Source organism: Agelaius tricolor, unplaced genomic scaffold (genome assembly GCF_023055355.1).
Source record: "Agelaius tricolor isolate 1412-34295 unplaced genomic scaffold, bAgeTri1.0.p SCAF_33, whole genome shotgun sequence".
Classification (NCBI taxonomy): Eukaryota; Metazoa; Chordata; class Aves; order Passeriformes; family Icteridae; genus Agelaius; species Agelaius tricolor.
This window is the reverse complement of record NW_027269293.1, coordinates 3,669,784-3,697,417: the sequence shown is the minus strand read 5'-3', so window position 1 is coordinate 3,697,417 and position 27,634 is coordinate 3,669,784. Positions and strand designations below refer to the sequence as shown.

The 27,634-nt window shown below is 58.6% G+C and overlaps 2 protein-coding genes across 6 annotated transcripts; one reads left to right on the top strand and one right to left on the bottom strand.

The window, feature by feature from the left end:
* Positions 1-1,630: 1,630 nt before the first annotated feature.
* On the top strand, positions 1,631-13,985 carry ZNF414 (zinc finger protein 414). Of its 3 annotated transcripts, XM_071452173.1 has the most exons (9): positions 1,631-1,780; positions 6,649-6,779; positions 7,429-7,530; positions 7,609-7,716; positions 7,885-7,990; positions 11,041-11,537; positions 11,885-11,935; positions 12,361-12,516; positions 13,616-13,985. In XM_071452173.1, exons 2-9 carry the CDS (start codon positions 6,710-6,712, stop codon positions 13,690-13,692), a joined length of 1,167 nt encoding a protein of 388 aa, XP_071308274.1. In that variant the 5' UTR covers positions 1,631-1,780; positions 6,649-6,709; the 3' UTR covers positions 13,693-13,985. The 3 variants fall into 3 exon arrangements, with proteins under 3 accessions (XP_071308274.1, XP_071308275.1, XP_071308276.1); XM_071452174.1 differs by lacking the exon at positions 11,885-11,935; XM_071452175.1 differs by lacking the exon at positions 1,631-1,780 and having other exon boundaries at positions 6,698-6,779; positions 7,416-7,530.
* Positions 13,986-17,831: 3,846 nt separating this feature from the next.
* Positions 17,832-26,331, bottom strand: LOC139602364 (acidic leucine-rich nuclear phosphoprotein 32 family member B). Of its 3 annotated transcripts, none has more exons than XM_071452178.1 (7): positions 25,212-26,331; positions 22,598-22,747; positions 22,029-22,151; positions 20,890-21,088; positions 20,454-20,572; positions 20,057-20,111; positions 17,832-18,078 (listed from the first exon to the last, which is right to left on the bottom strand). In XM_071452178.1, the coding sequence occupies exons 1-7, from the start codon at positions 25,497-25,499 to the stop codon at positions 17,990-17,992; spliced, it is 1,023 nt and encodes a 340-aa protein (XP_071308279.1). In that variant the 5' UTR covers positions 25,500-26,331; the 3' UTR covers positions 17,832-17,989. The 3 variants fall into 3 exon arrangements, with proteins under 3 accessions (XP_071308279.1, XP_071308277.1, XP_071308280.1); XM_071452176.1 differs by having other exon boundaries at positions 20,454-20,575; positions 25,212-26,328; XM_071452179.1 differs by lacking the exon at positions 25,212-26,331 and adding an exon at positions 23,655-23,690 and having other exon boundaries at positions 20,454-20,575.
* Positions 26,332-27,634: the final 1,303 nt, after the last annotated feature.

Sequence of the window (27,634 nt, the reverse complement as noted above, 5' to 3'; positions counted from 1 at the left end):
CTGGAGGGGTGCTCCCAAAAATCCGGGATGTTCTCAAAAATCAAGGGTGTTCCCAAGAGTCCAGGGTGTTCCCAGGAGTCCAGGGTGCTCCCAAAAATCCAGGGTGATCACAGGAGTCTGGGGTGCTCCCAAAAATGCAGGGTGTCCCCAGGAGCTTGGGGTGTTACCAGGAGCCCAGGGTGCTCCCAAAAATCCAGGGTGCTCCCAAAAATCAGGGGTGCTCCTAAATATCTGGGGTGTTCCCAAGAGCCCGGGGTGCTCAGAGGGCCCTGGGATGCTCCAAGAGCTCCAGCACTCCCCCAGGACTCAGGGTCTGAGCAGCCCAGGATGCTCTGGAGCCCCCCGGACTCTGCAAAGCCCCAGGAGGCTCTGAGGAGTCCCAGATGCTCCAAAGCCCCCCCCCAAAATCTCCCAAGGCCTCAGGATGCTCCATCAGCCCTGGAATGTTCCAGAGCTCCTGGGGTACTCAGCAGACTCCCTGGAGGCTCCAGGATGTTCCAAAAGCCCTGGGATGCTTCAAGGCCTTCAGGAGGCTCAAGGCCCTGGGATGCTCTGAGCCCCTGACATGATCCCAGACCCCAGGATGCTCCAAGGGCCCTGGGATTCTCCAAAAACCCTGGAATGCTCCAAAACCTCCATAATGCTCCAAAACCCCAGGATGCTCCAAAAAACCCTGGGATACTCCAAAACCCTGGGATGCTCCAAAAGCCCAGGATGTGCTCCAAAACCCCTGGAATCTCCAAAACTCCCAGGATGCTCCGAAATGCCAGAATCCTCCAAAACCCCTGAAATCCTCCAAACCCCCTGGAATCCTCCAAAAACCCCGGGATGCTCCAAATACCCCAGGATGCTCCAAAACCCCCAGGATGCTCCAAAAACCCTGGGATGCTCCAAAAATCCCAGAATGATCCAACACCATCAGGATACTCCAAAATCCCCAGGATGTTACAAAACTCCTGGAATCCTCCAAAACTCTGGGATAATCCAAAACCCCCGGGATCCTCCCAAACCCCTGGAATCCTCCAAAACCCCCAGGATCCTCCAAAACCTCCAGGATGCTCCAAAACTCCGGGATGTGCTCCAAAAGCCCTGGGATGCTCCAGCACTCTGGGATGCTCCAAAACCCCTGGAATCCTCCAAACCCCCTGGAATCCTCCAAAAACCCCGGGATGCTCCAAAAACCCCGGGATGCTCCAAAACCCTCGGGATGCTCCAAAATACCCTGGAATCCTCCAAACCCCCTGGAATCCTCCAAAAACCCCGGGATGCTCCAAAACCCCCAGGATGCTCCAACACCCTGGGATGCTCCAAAACCCCTGGAATGCTCCAAAACCCCGGGATGCTCCAAAACCCCTGGAATGCTCCAAAACCCCGGGACGCTCCAAAACCCCTGGGATGCTCCAACACTCTGGGATGCTCCAAAACCCCTGGAATGCTCCAAAACCTCGGGATGCTCCAAAACCCCTGGAATCCTCCAAAACCCCCGGGATGCTCCAAAACCCCCGGGATGCTGGAGCTGCCCGCAGACGCTGGGATGCGGGGTGCGGAGAATCTCCCGGGAAAAGCAGCCGGGGAAGCGGGGGGGGAACCGGGCGGGGCGGAGCCGGGTCCCCCCCCCGAGGCCCCCGCCCGCCCTTCCGCACGTTCCTTCCTCCCCCCCGTCATCCTCCTCCTCCTCCTCCTCCCCCCGCTCTCGCGACAGCTCCGCACAGAAAATGGCCCCGCGGCCGCCCCGCCGCTGATGCGCGACCCGGACGGCGCCGGCCCCGCCGCAGCCCCGGTACGGCCGGGAGGGACCGGGAGGGACCGGGGGAGGACCGGGATCGGGGAATGGACCGGCACCGGGGATGGACTGGCACAGGGGGTGCGGGGACAGCGGGAGCTTTACCGGCACCGGGGCTGTACCGGCACCGTATCGGCACCGGCGAGGTACCGGTATCGGGGATGTACCGGCACCGGGACTGTATTGGCACCGGAGAGGTGCCGGTAGCGGGGATGTACCCGTATCGAGGCTGTACCGGTATCGGGGATATACCGGTATCGAGGGTACCCCGGCACCGGTGGGGTGCTGACACCGGGAAGGGAGCACTGGCACCGGGGGATGTACCGGGCCAGGGGTGTGCTGGCACCGGAGCTCGATCGGTACCGGGGATGAACCAGCACCGGGGCTGGATCGGTACCGGGGATGAACCAGCACCGGGGCTGTACCGGTTCCGGGGCTGTAGCGGTACCGGGGCTGTACCGGTAACGGGGCTGTAGCGGTACCGGGGCTGTAGCGGTACCAGATGATGGACCGGCCCCGGAGCTGGAGCTGCACCGGGGACAGCAGCGGTACCGGAGCAGGGCCCGGGGTACGGGGGCTTTGCAGGGAGCCGGGACCTGCCCCAGCCCCGGGGCCGCTGCTCGCAGGGGCTCCGGATCACGGTGCCACTGCCCATGGGGTGGTGGCCGTGGGTGTCACTGTCCCCTGGGTTGTAGCCATGGGTGTGTGGCCCGTGGGGGGCTACCAGCCCCAAAACCAGTGGCCGTGGGGGCTACCCTGGGGTTGCCCCTTGTGGGGCTGACAGGGAGCCGCTAGCCCTGGGTCCTGACAGGTGTGTGGCCTGTGGGAGCAGCAGGACCTTCTCACATCCCGGGATGCACCTGCCGGGACCTGGCCGTGCTCCCTCCATCCTCCCACAGCTCCTGGAGCCGCTCTGTGGCTGTCAGAGCCCGGGCTCCTGGCCTTGGCCATGGGGTGAGCTCGCCTGGAGCTGGGCTCAGCTTTGTCCAGGCTCAGGGAGGGAGCTCCAACATCCCCCGGTGGCTCCTGAAGGCAAAGTGGGGTTTTTCCCGCGGGCAGGTAAAGGTGGGCACCGGGGTGGTGTGGGGATGTGGGGAGATGGCAGCAGGGCTTGGAGTGATCTGGGGGTCAGTGGGGACCCTCTCCTTGGAGGGAAGAGAGGCCTGGGCTGAGCTGCCCGTGGATGTGACACCAAGGCCAGCATGGGGCTCAGCACTCACCCCTCTGGATGCCCACCCGGGGTTTGGGGTGGACTCCTCAGGCTCTGCAGGCAGATCCTGATTGGAAAGCAGGGAACCCCCCCAGGGAGGGGTGGCACCCCGACAGCAGCTCTGCCCCAGCCCGGATCGGGGCACCCACCTTGCCTGGGACACCCGGAGCATCCCCCCCATCACCCCCAGCTCTGTGAGGGCTCCCCGCGCTATCTGAAGCTCCAGGAGAACCCTCAGGGTGTGTTTTAGTCGGGGCTGGTGGCCCTGGCAGGAGCGGAGCCTCCCCCGGCGCTCGCCGGCTGCGCGATCACATGAGCCCCTTGTTCCGAGCCTTTGTCTCATCTCCTGCGCCGAGGAGCCGCGTTTGGGGGCAGCCTCCTCATCCTCGGGCCTCAGAGATGCTCAAATCCGATTATTTGTCCCATTTATCCTCGCGGGGTGGGATGAGCAAAGCCTCGGGGTATGGATAAAGCCCCCGGGTGGTTTGAGGGGGATGAGCTGTGTTAATTATTCACTGAATCAGCAGCACAGCCTGCTCGGGGTGATGGGCAGCTGCAAACATCCTGCCCACCCTCATGGCTGGCAGCCCCTGGAAGGATTTTTGGGGACCCTGTTCACCCCACAGGGGTTGGGATGAGGGAGTTTTGTGCCAGCAGCTTTTTGGGGTGGCAGGAAATAATAATAATAATGGGGATAATGACAGCAACAGTGGTGGCTGGATTTGGGGTTCCAGGGCAGCTTTGCACTGGTGGTCACATCTTGGGGGGAGCCATATTTCTGGGAGGGGGCTGTCTCTGGAGGAATTGTGTCACCAGGGGGGTGACACCTCTGGGACAGTCACATTTCTGGGGCAGTCACATCTCTAGGACAGTCAGTCTCTGGGGCAGTCACACCTGTGGGGCAGTCACATTTTTGGGACAGTCGCATCTCTGGGTCAGTCACACCTCTGGGACAGTCACATCTCTGTATCAGTGACATCTCTGTATCAGTGACATCTCTGGGCAGTCACATCTCTGGGACAGTCACGTTTTTGGGTCAGTCACATCTCTGGGTCAGTCACATCTCTGGACCAGTCACATCTCTGTATCAGTCACATCTCTGGAGCAGTCACATCTCTGGATCAGTCACATCTTTGGGCAGTCACATCTCTGGGGCAGTCACATCTCTGGGCAGCCACGTTTTTGGGACAGTCACATCTCTGGGACAGTCACATCTCTGTATCAGTGACATCTCTGGGCAGTCACATCTCTGGGGCAGTCACGTTTTTGGGTCAGTCACATCTCTGGTGACCACAGGAGGTCACTGGGGATGGGGACAGTGGCAGCTCAGCAGCACCTGGGCCGGGGTGTCACACTCAGGGCTGCAGAACAGACAGTCCTGGAGCAGGGGGAGCATTGGCCAGCATGCCATGGGAGGTGACAAATGACAGCAAGATGATCCAGGTGCCACCTGCTCTCCAAAAACCTGGCTGGGCACAGGGTGATGCCACAGTGCTGCCACCGTGTCCTCTGCCATGTCACCTGTGGGGAACACTGGGGCCACAGGCCAAGTATCCATCCTGCCTGCCCTCACACAATCTGCTCAAGAGGTTTCCCAGCTTTTCCAGAGGAAAAAAAAATCAGCTTACAAGGCATCACTGGGATGCTGCAACAGGGAGTGCCACTCTCCATGTGGCATCTGTGATCCCAGAGGGACAGGACAGAGGTTCCAACACCCCAAGGCACTGCTGGCTTTGACCCTGGAGCTTCAGGAGCTCCTGTCCCTGCTGCAGTGCTGGTGGGGAAGAATTTTCCTGATTTCTTGGGGAAACTTCCCTGTGCTGCCCCTGAGCTCTCAATGCCATGGCCCTGCTCCCTTTGGGCTCATCTGGAGCCCGTCGGTCCCAGGGCTCTGCCAGGGGTGCTGAGCCCAGGCTGGGCCACCCAGCTTTGATCCAGAGGGGCATTCCCAGCAGGCAGCAGGAATTTTGCTTCACTGCACTCTCCAGCGCCGGTGGTTCCAGCTCTGACACTTCAGGGTTGGGCACCAAAATGTGACAGTGCCACAGGGACATTGCCCAGGGGCTGGGCAGGCAGGCACAGCCCTGCCTTGATCTTTCCAGCATTGTCTCCCCCAAAAAGAAGATTCCCAAGATCCTTTTTCCCACCAAACCCCTCATTTCCACCTGATAAACAAAGCTCCATCAAAGCTGCTGGGAGCTTTCCATGTTTTCCCCATGTCCTGCAGGGATGGAGGATGGAGATGGAGCATCCCTTCCATCCAGGGCTGAATTTCCCCTCCTGGGCCATGAGCAGCCCCAGCCCTGCCCCAGATTCCCTTTTCCATGGCCAACCCCCCTCCATGGCTGGCTGATTCCATCCTGAGGCTGCTGAGCTGAGAAAACAACAACAAAAAAAGGCCCCACAACCCCCAGACAAAGCCAGGAGCCCAGGGGCAGCCACAAGAATAATCCCACGTGGATTTTTTCCCCCTCCCTGATTTATTTCCTGCTGGGCTGTGATCCCAGTGTGCTGGGTGCTGCAGGAGCAGCTGCCGAGCCAGGCTGAGCCCCTCTGGGCCAGAGCCCCCAGAGCCAAAAGCTGGGGAAATGCCTCTGGAGCAGATGTTAATGGGAAGGATGGGGTGGCCCAGCCAGCAGAGCTGATCCCCAGGGAGATCTCCCAAGGAGTTACTGAGCTCCTGGGAAGCATCTGCCCATTTCACAGCCCCAGCACTGATATTATTGTTGTTATTGTCATTATTATCAATATCAGCATTATCACCAAGGAGTTACTTAGCTCCTAGAGAAGCATCACCCAGTGCTCACTGCACAGCCCCAGCACTGATATTATTGTTGTTATTGTTGTCATTATTATCGATATCAGCATTATTATAAATATTTTTACTCTTTTATCCTTTTTATTTTACCATTTTGTCCATATTTTCATCATTGCTTATTTTTTATTAGCATTATTATCACCATTTTCTCTCTCACTCCAACATTAAGACACTACAGAGAAATCTCCCAGACTGAGAGGGTTTTCCAGATGATTTTCACTGGGAATTCCAGTTTGGCTTATCCATATGGGAGCCTCATGCCAAGCCAATGTAATTTTGGGCAAGAACTGTCCCCACGTGCCCCACCATCATCAACTCCCAGTCACTCAGTGGGACCTGCTGCTCTTTCTGGCTTGGAAAACCCTTTGGAATTTTGAGGGGAGCTCCCGTGAGCCCCCCAGCCCTGGGAGCAGGAGCAGCTCCAGTAATCCCTGTGCCTTGCAGGGGATCCCCTTGGAGGAATCCCCCTAGTTTGGGGGAAATTTTGACTACAGTTGCTGTGGGCTGGACACGAGCAGGATCCTGGTGATGCCTGGGGGGATGTTTGGGGGCTTTGGGGACCACGCTGGGGTGGGAGAGGCAGGAAGGGACAATGACAGCTCTGGGATCAGCCCCGGGTGGGAGGGTCAGTCCCACAACCACGGGGCACCGAGGAGAAGGAGGGAAAAGAAGAGGAGAGGAGGATGAAGAGAGGAGGAGAAGGAGAAGGAGAAGGAGAAGGAGAAGGAGAAGGAGAAGGAGAAGGAGAAGGAGAAGGAGAAGGAGGAGGAGGAGGAAGAAGAGGGGGTCACTGTGGCCCCGGGCTGGGCTCTGACCTCCCTCCTGCTCCCGGTGCAGCCCCGCCGGGAGGAGCCGCCCTGTCCCTGTCCCTGTGCCCGTGCCCAGCTCCGGCCAGGCCATGAAGACGGAGAAGGACGAGGCTGTGGCCACCTTCTCCCTGCGGGGGAAATTCGGCACGGAGGGGGCAGGTGAGTGCCCTCAGGGGGGCAGGAGCTGGGGAAACCTTTGCTCCTGTGGCTGGGAGGTCCCTTAGGGTGAACTCCGCCCACGGGGATGTGCCCAGGTGTGCCAGGGCGTGCCTGGGTGCGCAGGTGGCATCACCCAGCGTGTTCCAGCCACCGTCACGCTTCACCTGCACCAGCACAGCCCCTCCCAGCCCTCACATTCTGGGGGGCTCCGGCTCCCCAGCCAGACCCCCGGCCCCATTTCCCTGTCCTGAAGGGATGGGGAGGGCACAGGGGGGATTTGGCAGGGCAGAGGGGTGGGGAGGGCAGAGGGGTGGGGAGGGCAGAGAAGGATGGTTTGGCAGGGGTGGTTTGGCAGGGCCAAAGGATGGGGAGGGCAAAGGGATTGTTTGGCAGAGCTGAGGGATGGAAAGGGCAGAGCTCTGGTTTGGCAGGGCCGAGGGATGGAAAGGGCAGAGCTCTGGTTTGGCAGGGCCGAGGGATGGAAAGGGCAGAGCTCTGGTTTGGCAGGGCCGAGAGATGGAGAGGGCAGAGGGGTGGTGTGGCAGAGCAGAGGGATGGGGAGAGCAGAGCTGTGGTTTGTCAGGTCCGAGGGATGGAAAGGGCAGAGCTCTGCTTTGCCAGGTCCAAGCCTCCCAGCCTCTCCCCGCAGGCTGCAGTGACCCAGCCCTGCCCGGTGCCCCGATGCCGGTGGCGGGCAGCGGAGGGACCCCGGCCCCGGAGCTGCGGCCGCTGAAGCGCAGACCTGTCCCAGGTGAGGCCAGCCCCGCCCTGGGGAGGGGACAGCGACATCCGGGGCAGGGACGAGACTGACGGATCTGTGTCCTTGCAGGGAAACACTACCAGTGCTCGAGTTACGGCTGCAAACTGGCCTTCCCCAGCATGCAGGAGCTGATGGACCACCTGAAGGTCCACTACAGACCCACGCAGTCCCTCGAGGGTAAGGCCAGGACACGCCACGGGCCCTTTTTTGGCTGGGAGGGAGCAGAGCAGGGCTCAGAGTGAGGCAGGGCTGGTGGTGGGGCCAGCAGGGAGGCGCCGCAGCCTTTCTGGCCAGGCTGTCTCCCCTGGGCTGGTGCTGAATCTCTCTCCGAATTCCTCTCTGCAGGCAAAACCTTCCAGTGCCCCACCCTGGGCTGCAGCGAGACCTTCCCCAGCATGCAGGACCTGATGGCCCACATGAAGGTGCACTACAAACCCAACCGCTACTTCAAGTGAGTCCTGATGCTCCCTGTCCCCTCCTGTCCTCTCTGGGGACACCTGGCCAGCAGAGCTGATCCCCAGGGAGATCTCCCAAGGAGTTACTGAGCTCCTGGGAAGCATCTGCCAGTGCTCACTTCACAGCCCCAGCACTGATATTATTGTTGTTATTACTGTCATTATTATCAATATCAGCATTATCACCAAGGGGTTACTGAGCTTCTGGGGAAGCATCACCCAGTGCTCACTTCACAGCCCCAGCACTGATATTATTGTTGTTATTATTGTCATTATTATCAATATCAGCATTATCAGCGTTATTATAAATATTTTTACTCTTTTATCCTTTTTTTTTTACCATTTTGTCCATATTTTCATCATTGCTTATTTTGTATTAGCATTATTATCACCATTTTCTCTCTCACTCCAACATTAAGACACTACAGAGAAATCTCCCAGACTGAGAGGGTTTTCCAGATGATTTTCACTGGGAATTCCAGTTTGGCTTATCCATATGGGAGCCTCATGCCAAGCCAATGTAATTTTGGGCAAGAACTGTCCCCACGTGCCCCACCATCATCAACTCCCAGTCACTCAGTGGGACCTGCTGCTCTTTCTGGCTTGGAAAACCCTTTGGGATTTTGAGGGGAGCTCCCAGTGAGGCCCCAGCCCTGGGAGCAGGAGCAGCTCCAGTAATCCCTGTGCCTTGCAGGGGATCCCCTTGGAGGATCCTTGGAGTAATTCCTCAGTTCCTCCAATTCCTGGGGAGGAATTTCCCCCAGTTTTGGGCAGATTTTGGCTGCAGTTGCTGTGGGCTGGACACGAGCAGGATCCTGGTGATACCTGGGGGGATGTTTGGGGGCTTTGGGGACCACGCTGGGGTGGGAGAGGCAGGAAGGGACAGTGACAGCTCTGGGATCAGCCCCGAGCTTAATCCACATGGGAGCCTTGTGCCGAGCTGTGGTGGCGTTTGCAGGGGTCTGAGGATGAGGGAAGAGATGAGGATCTGACTCCATGTTTCAGGAGGCTTCATTTATTATTTTATGATATATATTATATTAAAACTATACTAAAAGAATAGAAGAAAGGATTTCATCAGAAGGCTAGCAAGGAATAGAAAAGGAAGGATAACAAAGGCTTGTGACTGACCAAGACAGTCTGGACATTAATTTATTATTATTATTATTATTATTATTATTATTATTATTATTATTATTATTATTAAATTTTTAATTATTTATAATTATTAATCTAATTAATGATTGGCCATTAATTAGAAACAACCACATGAGGCCAATCCCAGATGCACCTGTTGCATTCCACAGCAGCAGATAACCATTGTTCACATTTTGTTTCTGAGGCCTCTCAGCTTCTCAGGAGAAAAAATCCTAAGGAAAGGATTTTTCATAAAAGATGTCTGTGACACCGAGCCAATGTCATTTTGTGCAAGAACCATCCCCACATGCCCATCATCCCCTCGTGGTCACTCTCATGGCTCTTTTTGACCCCAGGTGTGAGAACTGCCTGCTGCGCTTCCGCACGCACCGCTCGCTCTTCAAGCACCTGCATGTGATTGATTTACTAATATTCCTAAATATACTAAATTTAAATTAAAATTTTCTACTAATTTAAAATTTAACAACTATTCCAAACTCTAAAATAACAATTCAATGTTATAATGCTTAATAATTATATAATTTAATATCTACTAATTAAGTATATAATCTACTTAATTCCTAAGTATTATCGATTTCTTTGATAATTATTATCAATTTCTTTGATTATTATTATTATTATCAATTTCTTTGATAATCAATTTCTTTCTTGTCACTAAATACATTATTATTACTCTAATGTTTCCTCCTAACAAAAAATATTAATAGCAACAACTCATGTCATAAACATGGACCCCAACCGATCTCTGATTTACACCAGGGGTAGCAACAACTTTGATTCTGCAAGCCCAGCTCAGGTCAGAGGGGTGCAGGACAATGTCTGTGACACAGAGCCAATGTCATTTTGGGGAAGAACAATCCCCACATGCCCATGCAATAACTAACTTACTGTTAGTTTTTGCTAGGTATACACATGCAAGTATCTACACTCCAGTGTGGATGCCCTGGACACCTTAATTGGGTAGATAGGAGTTGGTATCAGCTCACCATGACCGTAGCCCAAAAAGCCTTGCAATTGCCACAGCCCCACGGGTACTCAGCAGTAGTTACTGTTAAGCAATGAGTGTAAACTTGACTTAGCCATAGCAAATCTAGGGTTGGTAAATCCTGTGCCAGCCACCACGGTCATACAGGAGACCCAAATTAACTTTATAACGGCGTAAAGAGTGGTCACATGCTATCCAAGAGAATTATCCAAGCTAAGATTAAAAAGCAACTGAGCTGCCACAAGTCACCCTCACAGCTCTTTTTGACCCCAGGTGTGAGAACTGCCTGCACCTCTTCACGCACCTGCATGTCTGCTTGATGTCACATGTCTGTGACACTGAGCCAATGTCATTTTGTTCAGGAACCATCCCCAATGCCCATCATCGATTCCCAGTCACTCTCACTGCTCTTTTTGACTGCAGGTGTGAGAACTGCCTGCACCTCTTCAAGCACCTGCATGTCTCCTCGGTGTCACATGTCTGTGGCACCAAGCAAATGTCATTTTGTGCAAGAACCATCCCCAATGCCCATCATCCCCTCCTGGTCACTCTCATGGCTCTTTCCCCACCCCAGGTGTGAGAACTGCCTGCTGCACTTCCGCACGCACCGCTCGCTCTTCGAGCACCTGCACGTCTGCTCGGTGTCACATGTCTGTGACACTGAGCCAATGTCATTTTGTTCAGGAACCGTCCCCACATGCCCATTATCGATTCCCAGTCACTCTCACAGCTCTCTCCCCACCCCAGGTGTGAGAACTGCCTGCTGTGCTTCTGCACTCACCGCTCGCTCTTCAAGCACCTCCACGTCTGCTCGGTGTCACAGACATGTCATGTTGTTCAAGAACCATCCCCCCATGCCCGTTATCCCCTCCTGGTCCCTCTCACGGCTCTTTTTGACCCCAGGTGTGAGAACTGCCTGCTGCGCTTCCGCACGCACCGCTCGCTCTTCAAGCACCTCCACGTCTGCTCGGACAGCGCCAGCGGCCCCGCGCCGCCCCCCCGGCCGGTGCTGCCCCCCGCTCCCTCCAGCCCGGACAAGGAGCCCCCGGCCAAGCCCCCCGAGGCGCTGCCCAAGCCGCCGAGCGCGCTGCGGCCCCCGGAGAAGGAAGCGCCGGCGGCGGGCGCGGACTCAGCCCCGGCGGCGCTGCCCGGCTCGCTGGAGCCGCTGCTCCCGGGGGCCCCGCACCCCTTCCCGCTGCTGGAGCCCGCCCTGTTCGGGCCCTCGTCCTTGACTCGCTTCTCGGGGCCAGCCCCGTCCTCGGTGCCGGGGCCGTTCCTGTCCTACGTGCCCCCCTCGCCCTACGGGCTGGCGCAGCCCCCGGCTCAGCACCGCCTGCGGCCCTTCCTGCCGGGCCACGGCCCCCCCAGCGTCTCCAACGCCGTCTGGAAGAAAAGCCAAGGTGAGAGCGCGGAGCCGTGCGGGACAAACCTTCTTCTGCTCCCGCCTTGACCAGCAGCAGCAGCTCCCCGAGCAGGACCAGAGGATCCGGCCCCTCCATCCCCTCCGGCCCGGCCATCCTCCCACCCCAAAAAAAAAGCCCCGTCCCGCCCGTGCCATCCCCTGTGTGATGTTCGATTGAGCAAAAGCACCGAAAAACGCTTCCAAATTCTCCTCCAAATTGTCCCAACCAGCCCTGCTGCTCCCCGGCGTGCTGGGGGGGCCGGGCCAGGGCTGCCCTCCCATGAGTCCCCCCCCCAAGGGAGGGGAAGACCTAATGCTTGTCTCGGGCCTCGATTCCCTCCGCAGGTGTGAGTGTCAGCCCACTCCTCCCATGCTTTGGCTCAGGAGTGACTCCAGGTTAGTTTGGCACCTGCTGGGTGGGGGCTGCTTTCTGTCACTGGGGGGTTTGGGGGGCGGCGGGGGGGGGCGCAGGGGACGGGAGATGCCCCAGGGGCACCGCGGTGCTCCCCGCAGGGCACAGGGGGAGGGCGGGCTCCCTCCTTTCGGGAGCCCCGCGGACAGGGGATGCGGCTCCGAGGCAGGGGGGGTTACCGGCTGCACCCCCCCAAAACCCCCCAGCCTGGCCCCGAGGGCAGAAGCAGCAGGAGGAGGAGCAGCAGCAGCAGCTCCAGTGCCCCCAGTGCCCCCAAAACCCGCCGTGCCCTGACCAGCCTGGCCCTTTGCTCCCAACATTCGGGGTTCTTCCCTTGGGAAGGGCTCCAGCCCCCACAGCCCCCGGCTCGGGGCGATCCCTGTGCTTCCCTGCCCGCCCGTCCTTGCAGGGCACTCCTCCGCCAGCCGCATCGTCTGGGAGCACACGCGGGGCCGCTACAGCTGCACGCAGTGCCCCTTCTCCACCGCCTCCCGCGACGAGATGACCCTGCACACCGAGGACCACCGCAAGAACCCCCCGGCCGGGCGCCTGGAGGCGGAGATGGGTACGGGAGGGACCCTCCCCGGCTGCCGGGATGCTCCCGGCGGTGGCAGGGATCCGCAGGGACAGGGATAGGGCACGGGATGCTCCCGGGGCTGGCAGGGATAGGGCACATCCTGCTCCCTCTGGCCTGGCACAGCCTGGCTGGGTTCCAGTCCCTGCTTCCCCAACCTGCAGCAGTGCCCGGGAGGGGTTTGTGTGCCCTCCCAGTGCCCCCAGCCCCTGCAATGTCCTTGGGGGTGTCTGGGTGCCCTCCCAGTGCCCCCCAGCCCCTCAATGCCCCTGGGGGTGTCTGTGCCCCCAGCCCCTCAATGCCCCTGGGGGTGTCTGTGGGGCTGTCTGTGTGCCCTCTCTGCACCCCCCAAACCCTGCAATGCCCCTGGGCTCTGTGTGCCCTCCCAGTGCCCCCAGCCCCTGCAATGTCCTTGAGGGTCTCTGTGTGCCCTCCCAGTGCCCCCAGCCCCTGCAATGTCCTTGAGGGTCTCTGTGTGCCCTCCCAGTGCCCCCCAGCCCCTCAATGCCCCTGGAGGTGTCTGTGCCCTCCCTGTTCCCCCAGCCCCTGTAATGCCCCTGGGGGTGCCTGTGTGCCATCCCAGCGCCCTCCCTGTGCCCCCCAGCCCCTCAATGCCCCTGGGGGTGTCTGTGGGGGTGTCTGTGTGCCCTCTCTGCACCCCACACACCCTGCAATGCCCCTGGGCTCTGTGTGCCCTCACAGTGGCCCCAAACCCCTGCAATGTCCTTGGGGGTCTCTGTGTGCCCTCCCAGTGCCTCCAGCTCCTGTGATGCCCCTGGAAGTGTCTGTGCCCTCCCTGTGTCCCCCAGCCCCTCCTGTGCCCTGGAGGGGTCCATGTGCTTGCCCTCCCAGTGCCCCCAGCCCCTCAGTGCCCCTGGGGTCTGTGTGCCCCCCAACCCCTGCAATGCCCCTGGGGTCTCTGTGTGCCCTCCCTGTGCCCTCCCTGTGCCCCCCAACTCCTGCAATGCCCCTGGGGGTCTCTGTGTGCCCTCCCAGTGCTCTCCCTGTGCCCCCCAACCCCTGCAATGCCCCTGGGGGTCCGTGCCCCCCTCCCCACGAGGTGCTGACATTCTCTTCCCTCTCCCTGCAGATTTTGGGGTGGGGCTGGCCCCGTTCCACGCCAAGCTGCCGCCGGAGATGGAGAACTCCCTGTACTCCCAGCTCTGATGCCCTCGGCTTCCAAGGGACTCCTGCACCTCCCCTGAGCCGGGCAGGGGCACAGCACAGCCCTGAGCTGGGACAGGAGCAGCAGAGGGGCCGATGTTTCCCCTGGAATTTCCTCTCCCCTTGCTTTGTATTTTTGGGAGCTCTCCAGCAGCCGGAGCCGCTGTTTCTCCCTCCCCCTGAAAGGTTTTGTTGCTTCAGCCCCGGGGGCTCTGCAGGGAGCCCTGTAGGTTCTCAGGAGTTAGTGGACTTCTCTGGAATGAGATCTCAGAAAAATAAATGGGAATTGTACAGGAGTGGCAGCCGGGAGAGGCTCTGTCAGTCCCCGTGGGGCGGGGGCAGCGGGGCTGGCACTGAGGAGCCCCCAAAAAACCAAAGGAGGGGGACATGGGGACACAGGGGGTGTGAGACTGTGCTCCTGGGCTGGCACTTCCAGGGGCTGGCTTGGGAAGGAGAAAGGGGAGAGTCTGAGAAAGGGGAAGGAGTTTGGGAAAGGGGAAAGAGTTTGGGAAGGGAGAAAGGGAAGAGTTTGGGAAAGGGAGAAGGAGAAAGGGAAGAGTTTGGGAAAGAGGAAGGAGTTTGGGAAAGGGGGAAAGAGTTTGAGAAAGGGGAAAGGAGAGTTTAGGAAAGGGGAAAGGGAAGAATTTGTGAAGGGGAAAGGGAAGAGTTTTGGAAAGGGGAAAGGGTCTGAGGAAGGGGAATGTCTGAGGAGGGGGAAGGGGAAGGTCTGAGGAAGGTCTGAGGAAGAGGAAGGGCCGCCCTGTGCTGCCCCTGCCCCCTGCCAGCCCATCCCAGACACTCAGGGCTGCAGCCTCTGCCAGCTGCACCCCAACAACAGAGCAGGGTGGGACCCCCGGCCCCGGGCAGCCCCCGTGCCTGTGCCAGCCCTGCCGCACACGGAGGGCACAGCATGGCACAGAAGGGCCACTGGGAGGGGCTCGGGCCCAGGTGCCAGCCTGGGGGGCTGCACCCCCCGTGGGAGCAGCCTGGGGCTCCCCCAGCCCCGCTCTGCCAGCCCAGCCCAGCGGGGTGAAAAGTTTGCTGCAAACTGGTTTGAGGGGAGGCGTGCTGGGACCTGCCGGGGCCCGCGGCTGGGAGCGAGGGCTGGGAGCGAGGGAAGAGCCGGCAGCCCCTGCTCTGCTCCCGAGGAGGGGAGCCCTGCTCTGCTGCCAGCGCTGGGAGGGGCCACAAACACCGGCAGAGGCTCGGAAAGGCTCAGTGGCCACATGGGCGGGGTGGGCATCCCCTCCTGCTGCTGCTGCCATCCCCTCCTGCTGCTGCCATCCCTTCATCCTGCTGCCATCCCCTCCTCCTGCTGCCATCCTCTCCTGCTGCTGCCATCCCTTCATCCTGCTGCCATCCCTTCATCCTGCTGCCATCCCTTCATCCTGCTGCCATCCCTTCCTTTCTCCTGCTGCCATCCCTTCCTCCTTCCTCCTGCCATTCCTTCCTTTCTCCTGCTCCCATCCTTCCCTTCTGCTCCCATCCCTTTCTCCTGCTCCCATCCCTTCATCCTGCTGGTGCCATCCCTTCATCCTGCTGCCATCCCTTCATCCTGCTGCCATCCCTTCATCCTGCTGCCATCCCTTCCTTTCTCCTGCTGCCATCCTTCCCTCCTGCTGCCATCCCTTTCTCCTGCTCCCATCCCTTCATCCTGCTGCTGCCATCCCTTCGTCCTGCTGCCATCCCTTCCTTTCTCCTGCTGCCATCCCTTCCTCCTTCCTCCTGCCATTCCTTCTTCCTCCTCCTTCCATCCCTTCCTTTCTCCTGCTTCCATCCCTTCCTCCTGCCATCCCTTCTTCCTCCTGATGCCATCCTTCCCTTCCCTTCCCTTCCCTTCCCTTCCCTTCCCTTCCCTTCCCTTCCCTCCCTCCTTCCATCCCTTCCCTCCTGCCATCCCTTCCTTTCTCCTGCCATTCTTTTCTTCCTCCTGCTGCCATCCTTTCCTCCTGCTGTCATTCATCCTTTCCTCCTCCTTCCATCCCTTCCTCTTCTTCCTCCTGCCATCCTTTGTCCTCCTGCCACCCCTTCCTTCCTCCTGCTGCCATCCCCCACAGGATGAGCAGCACCTGGGATGCCCCGGGGCTCTCTCCTGCAGCCCCCCCTGAGCTGGCACCGTGCCCTCCCCAGTCCATCCCAGTCCCCTCAGGCCCTGATGGACACCCTGAAGTGTCCCTGAGCTGCTCAGAGCTGACAGTGACAGCTCATCAGAGCCATGGGGTCACAGAGCACCCCAAAGGGAGGCACCCCGAGGTCCCAAAGAGGGGCAGGGGGCACAGCTCAGCCCCCGTGCCCAGCTGGCACAGGTGAGTGCCCTGCTCCTCCAGGGCAGTGCCACCCCAAAGGCAGGAGGGAGACCCTTCCCAGGCTGTCCCAGAGCCCCCCAAAGGGCAGCACTGGCCCAGGGGGTGCTGCAGACCCCACAGCAGAGCCCCCCCTCTGTTCCTGCCAGCCCAGGCTGAGCCCAGCCCAGCCCTGCTGGGGACAGGAGACAGTCCCTGCTCCCAGCACAAACCCAAACCTGCTCCAGGGCCCCCACTCCGAGCATTCCTGGCTGGTCCCAAGGCAGAGGCAGCCAAGACAAGCTCCATAGCAATGGATTTTTAAAAACTGAAGTCTTTATTAAAGTTTTATCCAAATTTTGTAACAAAAGATACAAAAGGGCTGGAGATCCTTATTTCTGGGACTAGTCTGACCAATCAAAACCTGACAGTTACTAGGCTAATATAAAATCCATACAATCTGCTAAAAATGCAGGGAAAAAAAATTAGAAGTAACTGCTGCTCTGACTTTTTTTTTTTCTTTTTTTTTTTAAATTCCTTAAAACATTTATAAGTTACTCAGTTTGCATTTTACAGGATTAGTTCTTCTCCGAATGGTCACAGCGACTGTACAATGCAAGAGACACCAGCAAAGCGAGGCAGGGAGGGGGGGATGTGCTGAACACACCCCCAGGAGGGGAGGGGAGGGCTGGAGCCTCGGCCCCGGGGGCACACGGAGCCCCCAGTGGGAATGCCACAAAGTGCCAGTGCTTGTCTGCACCCCCGGGCTGTCCCTCTGTCTGTCCCTCCCTCCCTCCCTTCTCGCCAGGGATGCGCTGGTTGGACGCCTCTGGGATGGCAGGGAAGGTGGCAATGGGGTTGGGAATGCTGCATGAACCTGCCTGGCTCCCCCCAATCTCCCTCCAGCCACCAAAGGGTGCCACCCCCACAGTGGGGACACGAGGCTGGAGCTCTGTTCCCTGCTGGGAACCCAGGAGGAGGAGGAGGAGGAGGAAGAGGAGGATGCCCAGGCCAGGCTGGCACCAGGGGCCCGTGCAGAGGTGGCACTGGCTGGCAGAAGGACCCTGAGAATTTCCAGGCTAACACGGTCTGCAGGAGCATGGATCACAGTGATGGTGGTGGCTGCACAGGGCTGTGCAGTGTGAAATGAGGGCTGGAGGAGCAGTACCCCCTCACCTGCATTCCCTATCCCTTCCCAAAGCTGCTGCAGGGCTCCCGCAGCACAGGCACAGCCACAGGAACCCCCCTCACCTGGGAGAGCCCAAGGGATGGTTCTTGAGTGGCTGATGGGAAAAATGTTCCAGTTTATAAAATAAAAATAGGAAAGCAAGTGCAGGGTTACTGCAAGGTGCATCGCAGAGGTACCAGGTCATGCAAGCAGCCCCTCCCTCCCTCCCTCCCCCAAAACCCCAGGCACCCCCATCCCCAGCACTAAAGCATCTTCAAGCATGTCCAGAGATCACATCACCATGATTTCAGATCTGAGACACCCTCAGGATCCTTGTGAGTCCACGCAGATGAACCAGATTTTGCACCCGAGGTGGCTCAAAAAGCATCTTCAGAGCCCTGGGCTGAGGGCACGAGGGTGGCAAAGGCCTTCTGTGCTGGCAGGGTGACAGCTGGAGCTCTGGGTCCAGTGTGGCACAGCTGATTTGGGACACACAGATACCCTAAGGAGGAGATTTTTTTTTTCCTCTTTTTTTTTTTTTGGCTTTTTTTTTTTTTTTTTTTGCTTTTTTTTGCTTCTTTTTTTTTTAAGCTGCTGCACAAACCACCGAACGGAGAAAAGCCTTTGGTCATGATAGTTGTGAGAAAAAAAAGTGAGCCTTGTATGGAAGATTCCCCTGAATGCCTACAGTATTCTAAATCTTAAAAAAATATATTGTGGACGCTGCAGCCATTACAAAGGGGGAGGAGGAGGAGGAGTGGGAGACAGGGATTTACAGTCTCACACAGACACAACGGGGAGGTTAAGACAAGCACAGTCAGAGTCTGTAAAACTGATTGGCTCGCTGGCATCAGTCATCCTCATCATCCTCTTCGTCCTCTGCATCTTCCTCTCCTTCATCCTCTAGACTTCGTTTTCTCTTCTGCCCACACGGGTGGTCTGCAAAGAGAGGGGGGATTCACTCTCCAGCCCAGCCCAGGGACAGCAGCTGAGCTGGCAGGGGACAGACTGGCACCATTTGGGAGCAGAACCATGGGACAGACTGGCACCATTTGGGAGCAGATCCCCAGGACAGACTGGCACCATTTGGGAGCAGATCCCCTGGACAGACTGGCACCATTTGGGAGCAGATCCATGGGACAGACTGGCACCATTTGGGAGCAGATCCCCTGGACAGACTGGCACCATTTGGGAGCAGATCCATGGGACAGACTGGCACCATTTGGGAGCAGATCCATGGGACACACTGGCACCATTTGGGAGCAGATCCCCAGGACAGACTGGCACCATTTGGGAGCAGATCCATGGGACAGACTGGCACCATTTGGGAGCAGATCCCCAGGACAGACTGGCACCATTTGGGAGCAGAACCATGGGACAGACTGGCACCATTTGGGAGCAGATCCATGGGACAGACTGGCACCATTTGGGAGCAGATCCCCAGGACACACTGGAACCATTTGGGAGCAGATCCCCAGGACAGACTGGCACCATTTGGGAGCAGAACCATGGGACAGACTGGCACCATTTGGGAGCAGATCCCCTGGACAGACTGGCACCATTTGGGAGCAGATCCCCAGGACAGACTGGCACCATTTGGGAGCAGATCCCCTGGACAGACTGGCACCATTTGGGAGCAGAACCATGGGACAGACTGGCACCATTTGGGAGCAGATCCATGGGACAGACTGGCACCATTTGGGAGCAGATCCATGGGACAGACTGGCACCATTTGGGAGCAGATCCATGGGACAGACTGGCACCATTTGGGAGCAGATCCATGGGACAGACTGGCACCATTTGGGAGCAGATCCCCTGGACAGACTGGCACCATTTAGGAGCACATCCACCCTGGCCTGCCCCTCCTGCAAAAGCCTGGGCTCACATGAGACACCAACAACTTTCTCTGCCCTCCAAGCATCCTGTACAACAGCTGAAAATGGGGTTTTTTTTGTTGTTGTTGAGCACCCTCAAAACCACAGCATCTGCAGAAATCAGGGACTCCTAACCAAGCTCAGGCACTGCTGAGGCCTCAAATCCTGGGGCAGGTTTGGGCCCCTCACTCCAAGGAGGACATTGAGAGGCCGGAGCATGTCCAGATAAGGGAATGGAGATGAGGAAGGGGCTGGAGCACCAGGAGAGGCTGAGGGAGCTGGGAAGGGGCTCAGCCTGGAGCAAAGGAGGCCCAGGGGGGACCTTGTGGCTCTGCACAGCTCCTGACAGGAGGGGACAGCCAGTCTTGTCCCAGGTAACAAGGTAAGACAGGGTAAGAGGAAATGGCCTCAAGTTGCACCAGGTGAGGCTTAAATGGGATATTAGGAAAAATTCTTTCATGGAGAAGGAGGTCAGGCATTGGCACAGGCTGCCCAGGAATCACCATCCCTGGAACTGCTCAAAAAAATGTGGATGTGGCACTTGGGGACAGGGGTCAGAGCTGAACATGGTGGTGTTGGACTCAGTATTAGAGGGATTTCCCAGCTTTAACAATTCCATGATTCATCCAAGATTATTTGAATTCACACCAGCCACAATATTCTGCCAACTTTCATCTGGGTGTTTGTTTGTACAGCCAGAGGAGCCTGGCCCCAAGCTCAGATCTGAGAGGGGAATGTGCCCCCAAGAGATTCCCTCAGACCCTCCTGGGACAGAAGCCCTGCTCCTGCATGGCCCATCAGTTCCCAGAAGTGCTTTTCTGAGCAGCTGACCTCTCACATTTCCCAGAATTACCCAGCATGGCTGGAATTTCATCTCTTTCCCTCCCTGTGTGACCCTGGGTGATGATGACACTGCTCAGCACCAGCTCAGGCAGAAAAGCTGCAGCAACAACAGCACTGAGGCTGAGGAAGCTCCAAAAACACCAAATATTTGACTGTTGAAGGAGCTCTGCAAGAAATTGGATTGTTAGGACTCAACTCACCCTCTTCAGCTTCATCTTCTTCATCCTCCTCACCATCCTCCTCCTCATCTTCCTCCTGGAGTGAAAACAAGAGGGTTTGTAGCAAGAACCCCAATTCCCTGAGCAGTAATCCCAGTCCTGCTCCCCTCTGAAGCCTGAGGGTGGCAGGAGAAGCTCTGGATCTCCAAGAGCCCCTCACATGCCAGGGATGGAGCTGCATGATCCATCACTCAGAGCCATGGAAGTGCCAGGCCAGGGCTGAACTGGAAACTCCCTGCAGTTTGTGGCTCTCAGCAGCCAGGAGGGCAGGGAGAAGCCAGAATGGATGGCAAATTCCTGAGATCTGCCCCCACAGAGGCTCCTGTGGCACCTGGGTCACCACACAAGGGACACACGTGCGACCTGGTGACAGCCTCACCTCATCATCTACTCCATCCTCCTCCTCTTCACCTTCCAGATCATCGTCTTCATCTTCCTCGTCATCAATGACTTCTTCATCCAAATCATCTTCCTCCTCGTCATCCTCCTCTTCCTCACCTTCTACCAAAAAGGGGGAGGGAGGGAAGTGCCCCAGTTCCCAAACCCAGGCACCTCTCACCCCTCAGTGCTGTGTGAGCAGCAGGCAGGGGTCACAGAGGATGAGGAGGGACAGCACCAAGCCCTGTCACCTCCCAACAAGCCCTGTCACCTCCCAACATGTCCCACTCCCTCCCAGGAGTGGGCTGGGGGAGGAAGATGGGGTAAAGACCCACAGAGCCCCTCCTGCAGTGCCAACCCCATTGCTGGAACCCACCCTAAAGTGCAAAAGGGGTCGTTACCAAGCAGGAAAACCAGGAGGAGGAAAAAACCCTCACCTTCCCCATTCTCATAATCATCTTCCAGTGCATCCCCATCTGCTTCAGGGTCTGAGTCAGGGGCTTCCTGCTCATCAGCATCAAAGCCATCCAGGTAGGTGAGCTGGGGCAGGAGGGCGAACACGCTCTCGCGGTAGTTGATGAGCATCGTCACCTCACAGTTGAACAGGTCCAGACTGTGGAGGTTTGGCAACTTTTTCTGCAAAAAATCCATTTGTTAAGGTTATTTACAGTGCTGTCTGAAGATCAAGAAGGCAAGGAAGGGCGGTTGGGGCACTGCCCAGGTCCAGCACAGAGTGGTTCTGCCACAAATGCTCCTCAGATGGAGAGGAGTCACTGCTCCTCTCACTGTTGGCACAAGAAATTTCTGTCCAGCTCCTCTGTCCTGGCTTCCCTTTCTGGAACAAACTCTCTGTGTATTTGCAAATCTTTCTTGCTTCTGAGCAGGCCCAGCAAGCTCAGGAGCAGCTGAGCTGGACTCATCCTGCTCAAAAGATCAGGCAGAGCTCAGGGAGAGCTGCAGCCTGGGTGCCCTTGGCACAGCCCAGCTCAGGCTGTCACAGCGGGCACCATGCCAAGGAAAGGAGGAGCAAAACAATCCCAAATTCCTTCTGGAGGGAATGGATGGACAAACAGCCAGTGAGACACATGCCCTGTGTCAGACCTGTCCCTCACAGCATTCCTGGGGCAGCTCAGGTGGAGCCTCAGAGGCCTTTTCCAGCCTCACTGACCACTGTGGGAATGGGAATGGGAGCCCTGCAGCGCTGGCACAGCAGAACCTTCAGGCTGATGGGACAGATGCCCTCAGTGCTGTCCAGTTACCTCATTCCATGACACCCCAGGTGCCACCTACCTCCAGCTGCCTCCGACCCTTTCCCGGTCCCTTCTCAGCTGGGCACTGAGCATCCACAGTTTTACTCATCCAGCCCCATTGCACGCTTCTTTTAGCAACTGGCTGCTGCTTTTCCAGACTGAGGAGCCATTAACTACTGGCCCAGCCTCAAACTGGGATCAAATCTGTTCCCATCAGAACCACGAAGTGCTGTTGGAACAGTGACCAAGACGTTGGATTCCTGCTGCACAGACCCAATCCCCAAAGGAAAAGCCATCCCTGGGATTCCAGCACAGCCTCCACTCACCAAGGGCTCCAGGGTATTGATGTCTTTGATCTTGTTGCCACTTAGGTTCAAGTGTGTCAGGTTGGGAGTTTTCTCTGCTAGAACTTCAAGGCCACCAGAAATCCTATTATCACTCAGCTCCAGCTGAAGGGAGGGAATATCACATGGTCACCAAGTGTTTCAGCTCGTGATACAGGGAAGGAAATTGCACTGAGAACTGGGCTGCAACGAGCACCCAAATTTCAGCTCACAGAGCAGCAGGTCAAGTTTGTCCTTAAAAACCCTTTCCTGCAGGGGCACAGCTCTGCCAGCCACCCCCATGCTGGTAAGTGCTCCAAAATCCAAAATATTTATCGGGTCATGAATGTTCTGACAGCAGCCCAAGAGCAGAAAAGCAAGACAGGAAGGGCACTAAACACCTGAAGAGCTCCGAAGGGTTTTGCTGCATGTTAAAACCGACCCCTCTCACTTGCTCAGCACACAAGGAGCAAAATTCAAGATATTTTCTGGCAAATACAGAAAAACCAACAGCCACCAGGGGCAGCACAAGGCCAAGGGCTGCTGGAGATGGCAGCAGAGTCCTGACTCACCTTCCGGAGCTTGTTGAGTTTGGGGAGGTTGGACACGGACAGCAGGTTGATGTTGATCATGCTGAGGAACTCCAGGTTCTCAAAGTCTGAGGAGAGGCCGACCACCTTGCCATCCTCTGAGCGACAGTTGTCCAGGACCAGCTCCTTCACCTGCACAGGGACACCCAGAGCTGGCACCACAGCTGCCACCATCCTCCTGGCCTCGAGGTGACATCGCCAACACACCCAGAGCACAGAGCACTGAACCTCCAGGTCCTCCTCACTCAAATTGAGGACCTTAAAACCAAACAACTTCTGGTGACAGTCCCTCACCGTGGTTGGGGTTTCAGCCTCTAAGCACAAGCCACCAACACACTGCTGCTGCTGTCCCCACCGCCAGGGGTTTGGAAGCACGAGGTCACATCCCAAAGCTCCCTGCACATCAATAAAGCTTTCAGAGTCAGCTTCAGGCTCTGCTAACGAGGGGCCAAACGAGGTCAGCTGGGTTTGTCCCCTCCCACTTTGTCCCCCCACACCCCTGGGGTGCCAGGAAACCCGTCCCCACAGGACTGAGCTCGCTGTGACAGTGACAGTGAGGTGACACAGGTGCCTGGGCAGGGCTCAGCACACGAGCCCAGCCTCAGGCTGGTGACACAAGACCACTGATGGCACCAAAAATTGTGCCCAGCATGGATTCCACATCCAGGAACCTCCAGGAGGTTCAGCACATGAAGGAATCAAGCCCCCTGTGCCACCAGGACCACCAAGCACCAGCACAGAACTATCCTGGAGGGAAACACCCCTGTCTCCCCAGATGCAGCCCCAGCTCTCACAAACCACTCCCAAAACCTGCTTTCACCCCACACATTCTTGACAGCAAGATGCAAAAATGAGCCTTGGCCAGAAGGCTTGTGGCGCTCTCCAAATCCCTCCTTCGCAGCGCTCCCATTTTCCCTCTCCTGCTCACACCAGCCAGCTCCCAGAGTCATTTTAAACACTCTGCCTTCCCAGAGAGAGAGCCTGGGGCTGAGGGCCATCTCTGCCACCTGCACAGCACAAGCTCAGAATGAATTATCACCTCAAACTCCTCAAGTGGCATTGCTGCTGCTCGGGGGTTTGAGGTGAGGCTCTCTGAAGTTCTGGAGCAGAGTTTGTTTTGCTCCCCAACACGTCAGAAAACTGATGTGCTCCAGCCAAAGTGGGACTGTCACCGTGGTGGGGGGAAAGGTGGCAAAGGCCAGGCCTGGGTGGCTGCTGCTGTGAGGTGTGGGCACAGAGGTGAGCCCGAACTCCAGCAGGTTATCATGGAATTCCGGAATGGTTTGGGTTGGAGGGGACATCAAAGCCCATCCAGTGCCATGGCAGGGACACCTCCCACTGTCCCAGGCTGCTCCAAGCCCTGTCCAGCCTGGCCTTGGGCACTGCCAGGGATCCAGGGGCAGCCCCAGCTGAGCCTAACCCAGCCAAGCCCAGCTTTACCCCAGGCCGGGCCCTTTCTGATGTCCCAGGACACTCAGCAGGTCCCGGGACACGCAGGGACACCCGGCCCTGACCCCGCTGGCTCTGCAGCTCCTGGCGCCCGCAGCTCCTCCTGCTCAGCCGCTCTGCTCCTGCAAATCCCCTGCACGGAGCCGCTTTAATCTCCACCCAAAGCCCCGCTCGCCGCCCGTTCCCCCCCGTGCTCGGTGCCACGGCACCACCGAGTGTCCCCGGGGCCAGGGAGGGACCGGGCACGGCCCGGCGGAGCGGCCCGGGAAAAGGGGAGAGCCGGGAAAAAGGGAGATCCAGGGAAAAGAGAGCGGGGAGAGCCGGGGAAAAGGGAGATCCAGGAACAGGGAATGGGGAGATCCAGGGGAAAATGAGAGATCCAGGGGAAAGGGGAACGGGGAGATCCGGGGAACAGGGGTCGCGGAGACCCGGGGAAAAGAGAGCGAGGAGATCAAGGGAAAAGTGAGGGGGGAGACCGGGGGAAAAGGGGAGATCCGAGGAAAGGGGAGATCCTGGGAGACCCGAGGAAAAGGGAAGATCCGTGAAGGGGCGGCCGGAGGAGACCCGGGATGAGGCGGCCCCGGGGATGAGGCGGCCCCGGGGCGGGTGCGGAGCGCTGGGCCCGGCCCCGCGGCCGCCAGCGGAGGGGAACGGGCGGCCCCGGCGGCACCTAAAGGTTCATCCCCGCAGCCCCCGAGCCCTTCCCCGGGCGGAGGAGCCCGCGGGAGCCGCTCCGGGCCCGGCGGGGCCCCGCTAACATGGCCGAGCCGCCATGGCCGCGCGGGGCCGCCCCGTTCCCCGGGCCCGCTGGCTGCGGCGCGGCGGGGCCCGGCCCTGCCCGCTGCCCGTCCCGCTGCTCCCCGCTGCCCCCTCCGCGGGCCGGGCCGGGCCCCGCCGCCGCCACCGCCGCCTCCAGCGCGGCCCCGGTGCGGGCGGGCCCCGCCGCGCACGTGCGCGCCGCCATGCCGGGGCTGCGGGCCCGGCGGGAGCGCTCCCGCCACAACCGCCCCGTCCCCACCCCGCCAAACCCGCCCGGTCCCCGCCGTGCGGGACCCCCGCGGGCCGCTCCGCCACCGCCAACCTTCCCCCCGCCGCCAACCCCTCATCCCGCCCGCAGCACGTGCCGCCCCGCGCTCCCCCGCCGCACCTCGCTCGGCTTCTTGTTGCGCAGCTCCAGCGTCAAGCGCTTCTCCATCTCCATGCTCCCGCCGCTCCGCTCCGCCGAGCCCGAGCCGCGCTTGCGCTCCCGGTGCCGCTCCCGGTGCCGCCGTTCCCGGTGCCGCCGCTCCCGGCCCCGCCGCGCTCCCGCTCCCGCCCCCGCCCGCGCGCGCGCCGCCGCCGCCGCCGCCCGGCGCAGGAAGAGGCGCCAACGGCAACAAAGGCGCGCGCGCCGCGGCCCCGCGACAGCGCCCCCTGCCGGCAGCGCCCCGCACATACACACAGACCGTCCCCAAGGACCCGGGTTCGAGTCCCGGCTCCGCACGGAGCCGGCCCCGAGGGCTCACCGGGCGCTGCCCACCGGCTCACCGCGTTCCGCAGGCATGTTCGTGTCCCCAGGCACTGCTGCCAGCTGCAGTGGCACGTTGCGGTCCTCAGGTGCCGCGTTCCAGTCTTCAGCAGAGTGTTCCAGTCTCCGGAGCTACATTCATATCCTCAGGCAATGTGTTCCGGTCTCCAGTGCTGTGTTCCCATCATCAAGAACCAGGATTCCTTCTCCAGAGCCACATTCCCATTCCCAGATACCATGGTTCCATCTCCAGAGCCATGGTTCCATCTCCAGAGCCGTGTTCCCATCCTCAAGCACTGCATTCCTATCCCCAGGCGTTGTGTTCCAATCTCCAGAGCCACATTCCCATTCCCAGAAACCATGGTTCCATCTCCAGAGCCATGTTCCCATCTTCAGGAACCAGGATTCCTTCTCCAGAGCCACATTCCCATTCCCAGATTCTATGTTCCCATCTCAAGATACCATGGTTCCATTTCCAGAACCATGGTTCCATTTCCAGAGCCATAGTCCCATCTCCAGAGCCATGGTTCCTTCTCCAGAGCCATAGTCCCATCTCCAGAGCCACGTTTCCATCCTCAAGCACCGTGTTCCCATCCCCAGGCATTGTGTTCCAATCTCCAGAGCCACATTCCCATTCCCAGATTCCATGGTTCCATCTCCAGAGCCATGGTTCCATCTCCAGATACCATGTTCCTGTCCTCAAGAACCAGGATTCTTTCTCCAGAGCCACATTCCCATTCCCAGATTCCATGCTCTCATCTCCAGAGCCATGGTTCCATCTCCAGAGCCACGTTCCCATCCTCAAGCACTGTGTCCCCATCCCCAGGCATGGTGTTTCCAATCTCCAGAGCCACATTCCCACCTCCAGGCACCATGTCCCAGTCCCCAGGGGCTGATCCCACCCCCAGGCACCACAATCCCTTCTCCAGCTCCTGCTCCCACCCCCAGGTGCCTCTGGCAACTTCCTGGGGTGACCCAGCTGGGGCTTGGGTTCTTCTCCTGAGTCCAAGGCACAAGAGGAAAGGCCCCAAGCTGCTCCAGGGGAGGTTTGGAGTGGAGATCAGGAGAAATTCCTTAAATTCCTTCACAGGAAGCGGGGTCAGGCCCTGGCACAGCTGCCCAGGGCAGGGCTGGGGTCACCATCCCTGGGGCGGTCAAGCCACACGTGGATGTGGCACTTGGGGACGTGGGTTAGTGGTGGCCTTGGCAGTGTGGGGTCATGGTTGGACTTGATCATCCCAGAGGGCTTTTCCAACCTCAGCAATTCTCCAATTCCATTTTCCTGTCCTCAGTGCCACTTTCCTGTCCCCACTGCCATGTTCTTGTCCCCACTGCCACTTTCCCATCCCCAGTGCCATGTTCCTGTCCCCACTGCCATATTCCCATTCCTAGGGCCACTTTCCTGTCCCCACTGCCATGTTCTTGTCCCCACTGCCACTTTTCTGTCCCCAGTGCCATGTTCTTGTCCCCACTGCCATATTCCCATTCCTAGGGCCACTTTCCTGTCCCCACTGCCATGTTCTTGTCCCCACTGCCACTTTCCCATCCCCAGTGCCATTTTCCTGTCCCCAGTGCCACTTTTCTGTCCCCAATGCCACATTCCCATCTCCAGGGCCATGTTGTCATTCCTAGGGCCACCTTCCTGTCCCCAGTGTCACTTTCCCATCCCCAGAGCCATGTTTCTGTCCTCAGTGCCACTTTGGTGTCTCCAGTGCCACATTCCTGTCCCCAGTGCCATGTTCCTGTCCCTAGTGCCACATTCCTGTCCCGAGTGCCACATTCCTGTCCCTAGTGCCACGTTCTTGTCCCCAGTGCCACCTTCCTGTCCCCCTTCCTGGCCCCTGTCCCCGTCCCTGTCGCTGTCCCAGCCCCTCCCTGCCCGCGGGCAGGGCTGATAAGGGCAGGGTGTGTGTCGGGCTCCGGCTGCAGGAAGGACGAGATAACAGCGGGACCTCCCTCCCTGTTTGTCCCTTCCCTGTGTGACAGGGCCACTCAGAGCCCTGCTGTCCCTCCTGGAACGCTGCTGGCCTCACAGGGACAGGGCAGGCAGGGCTGTCACTGCC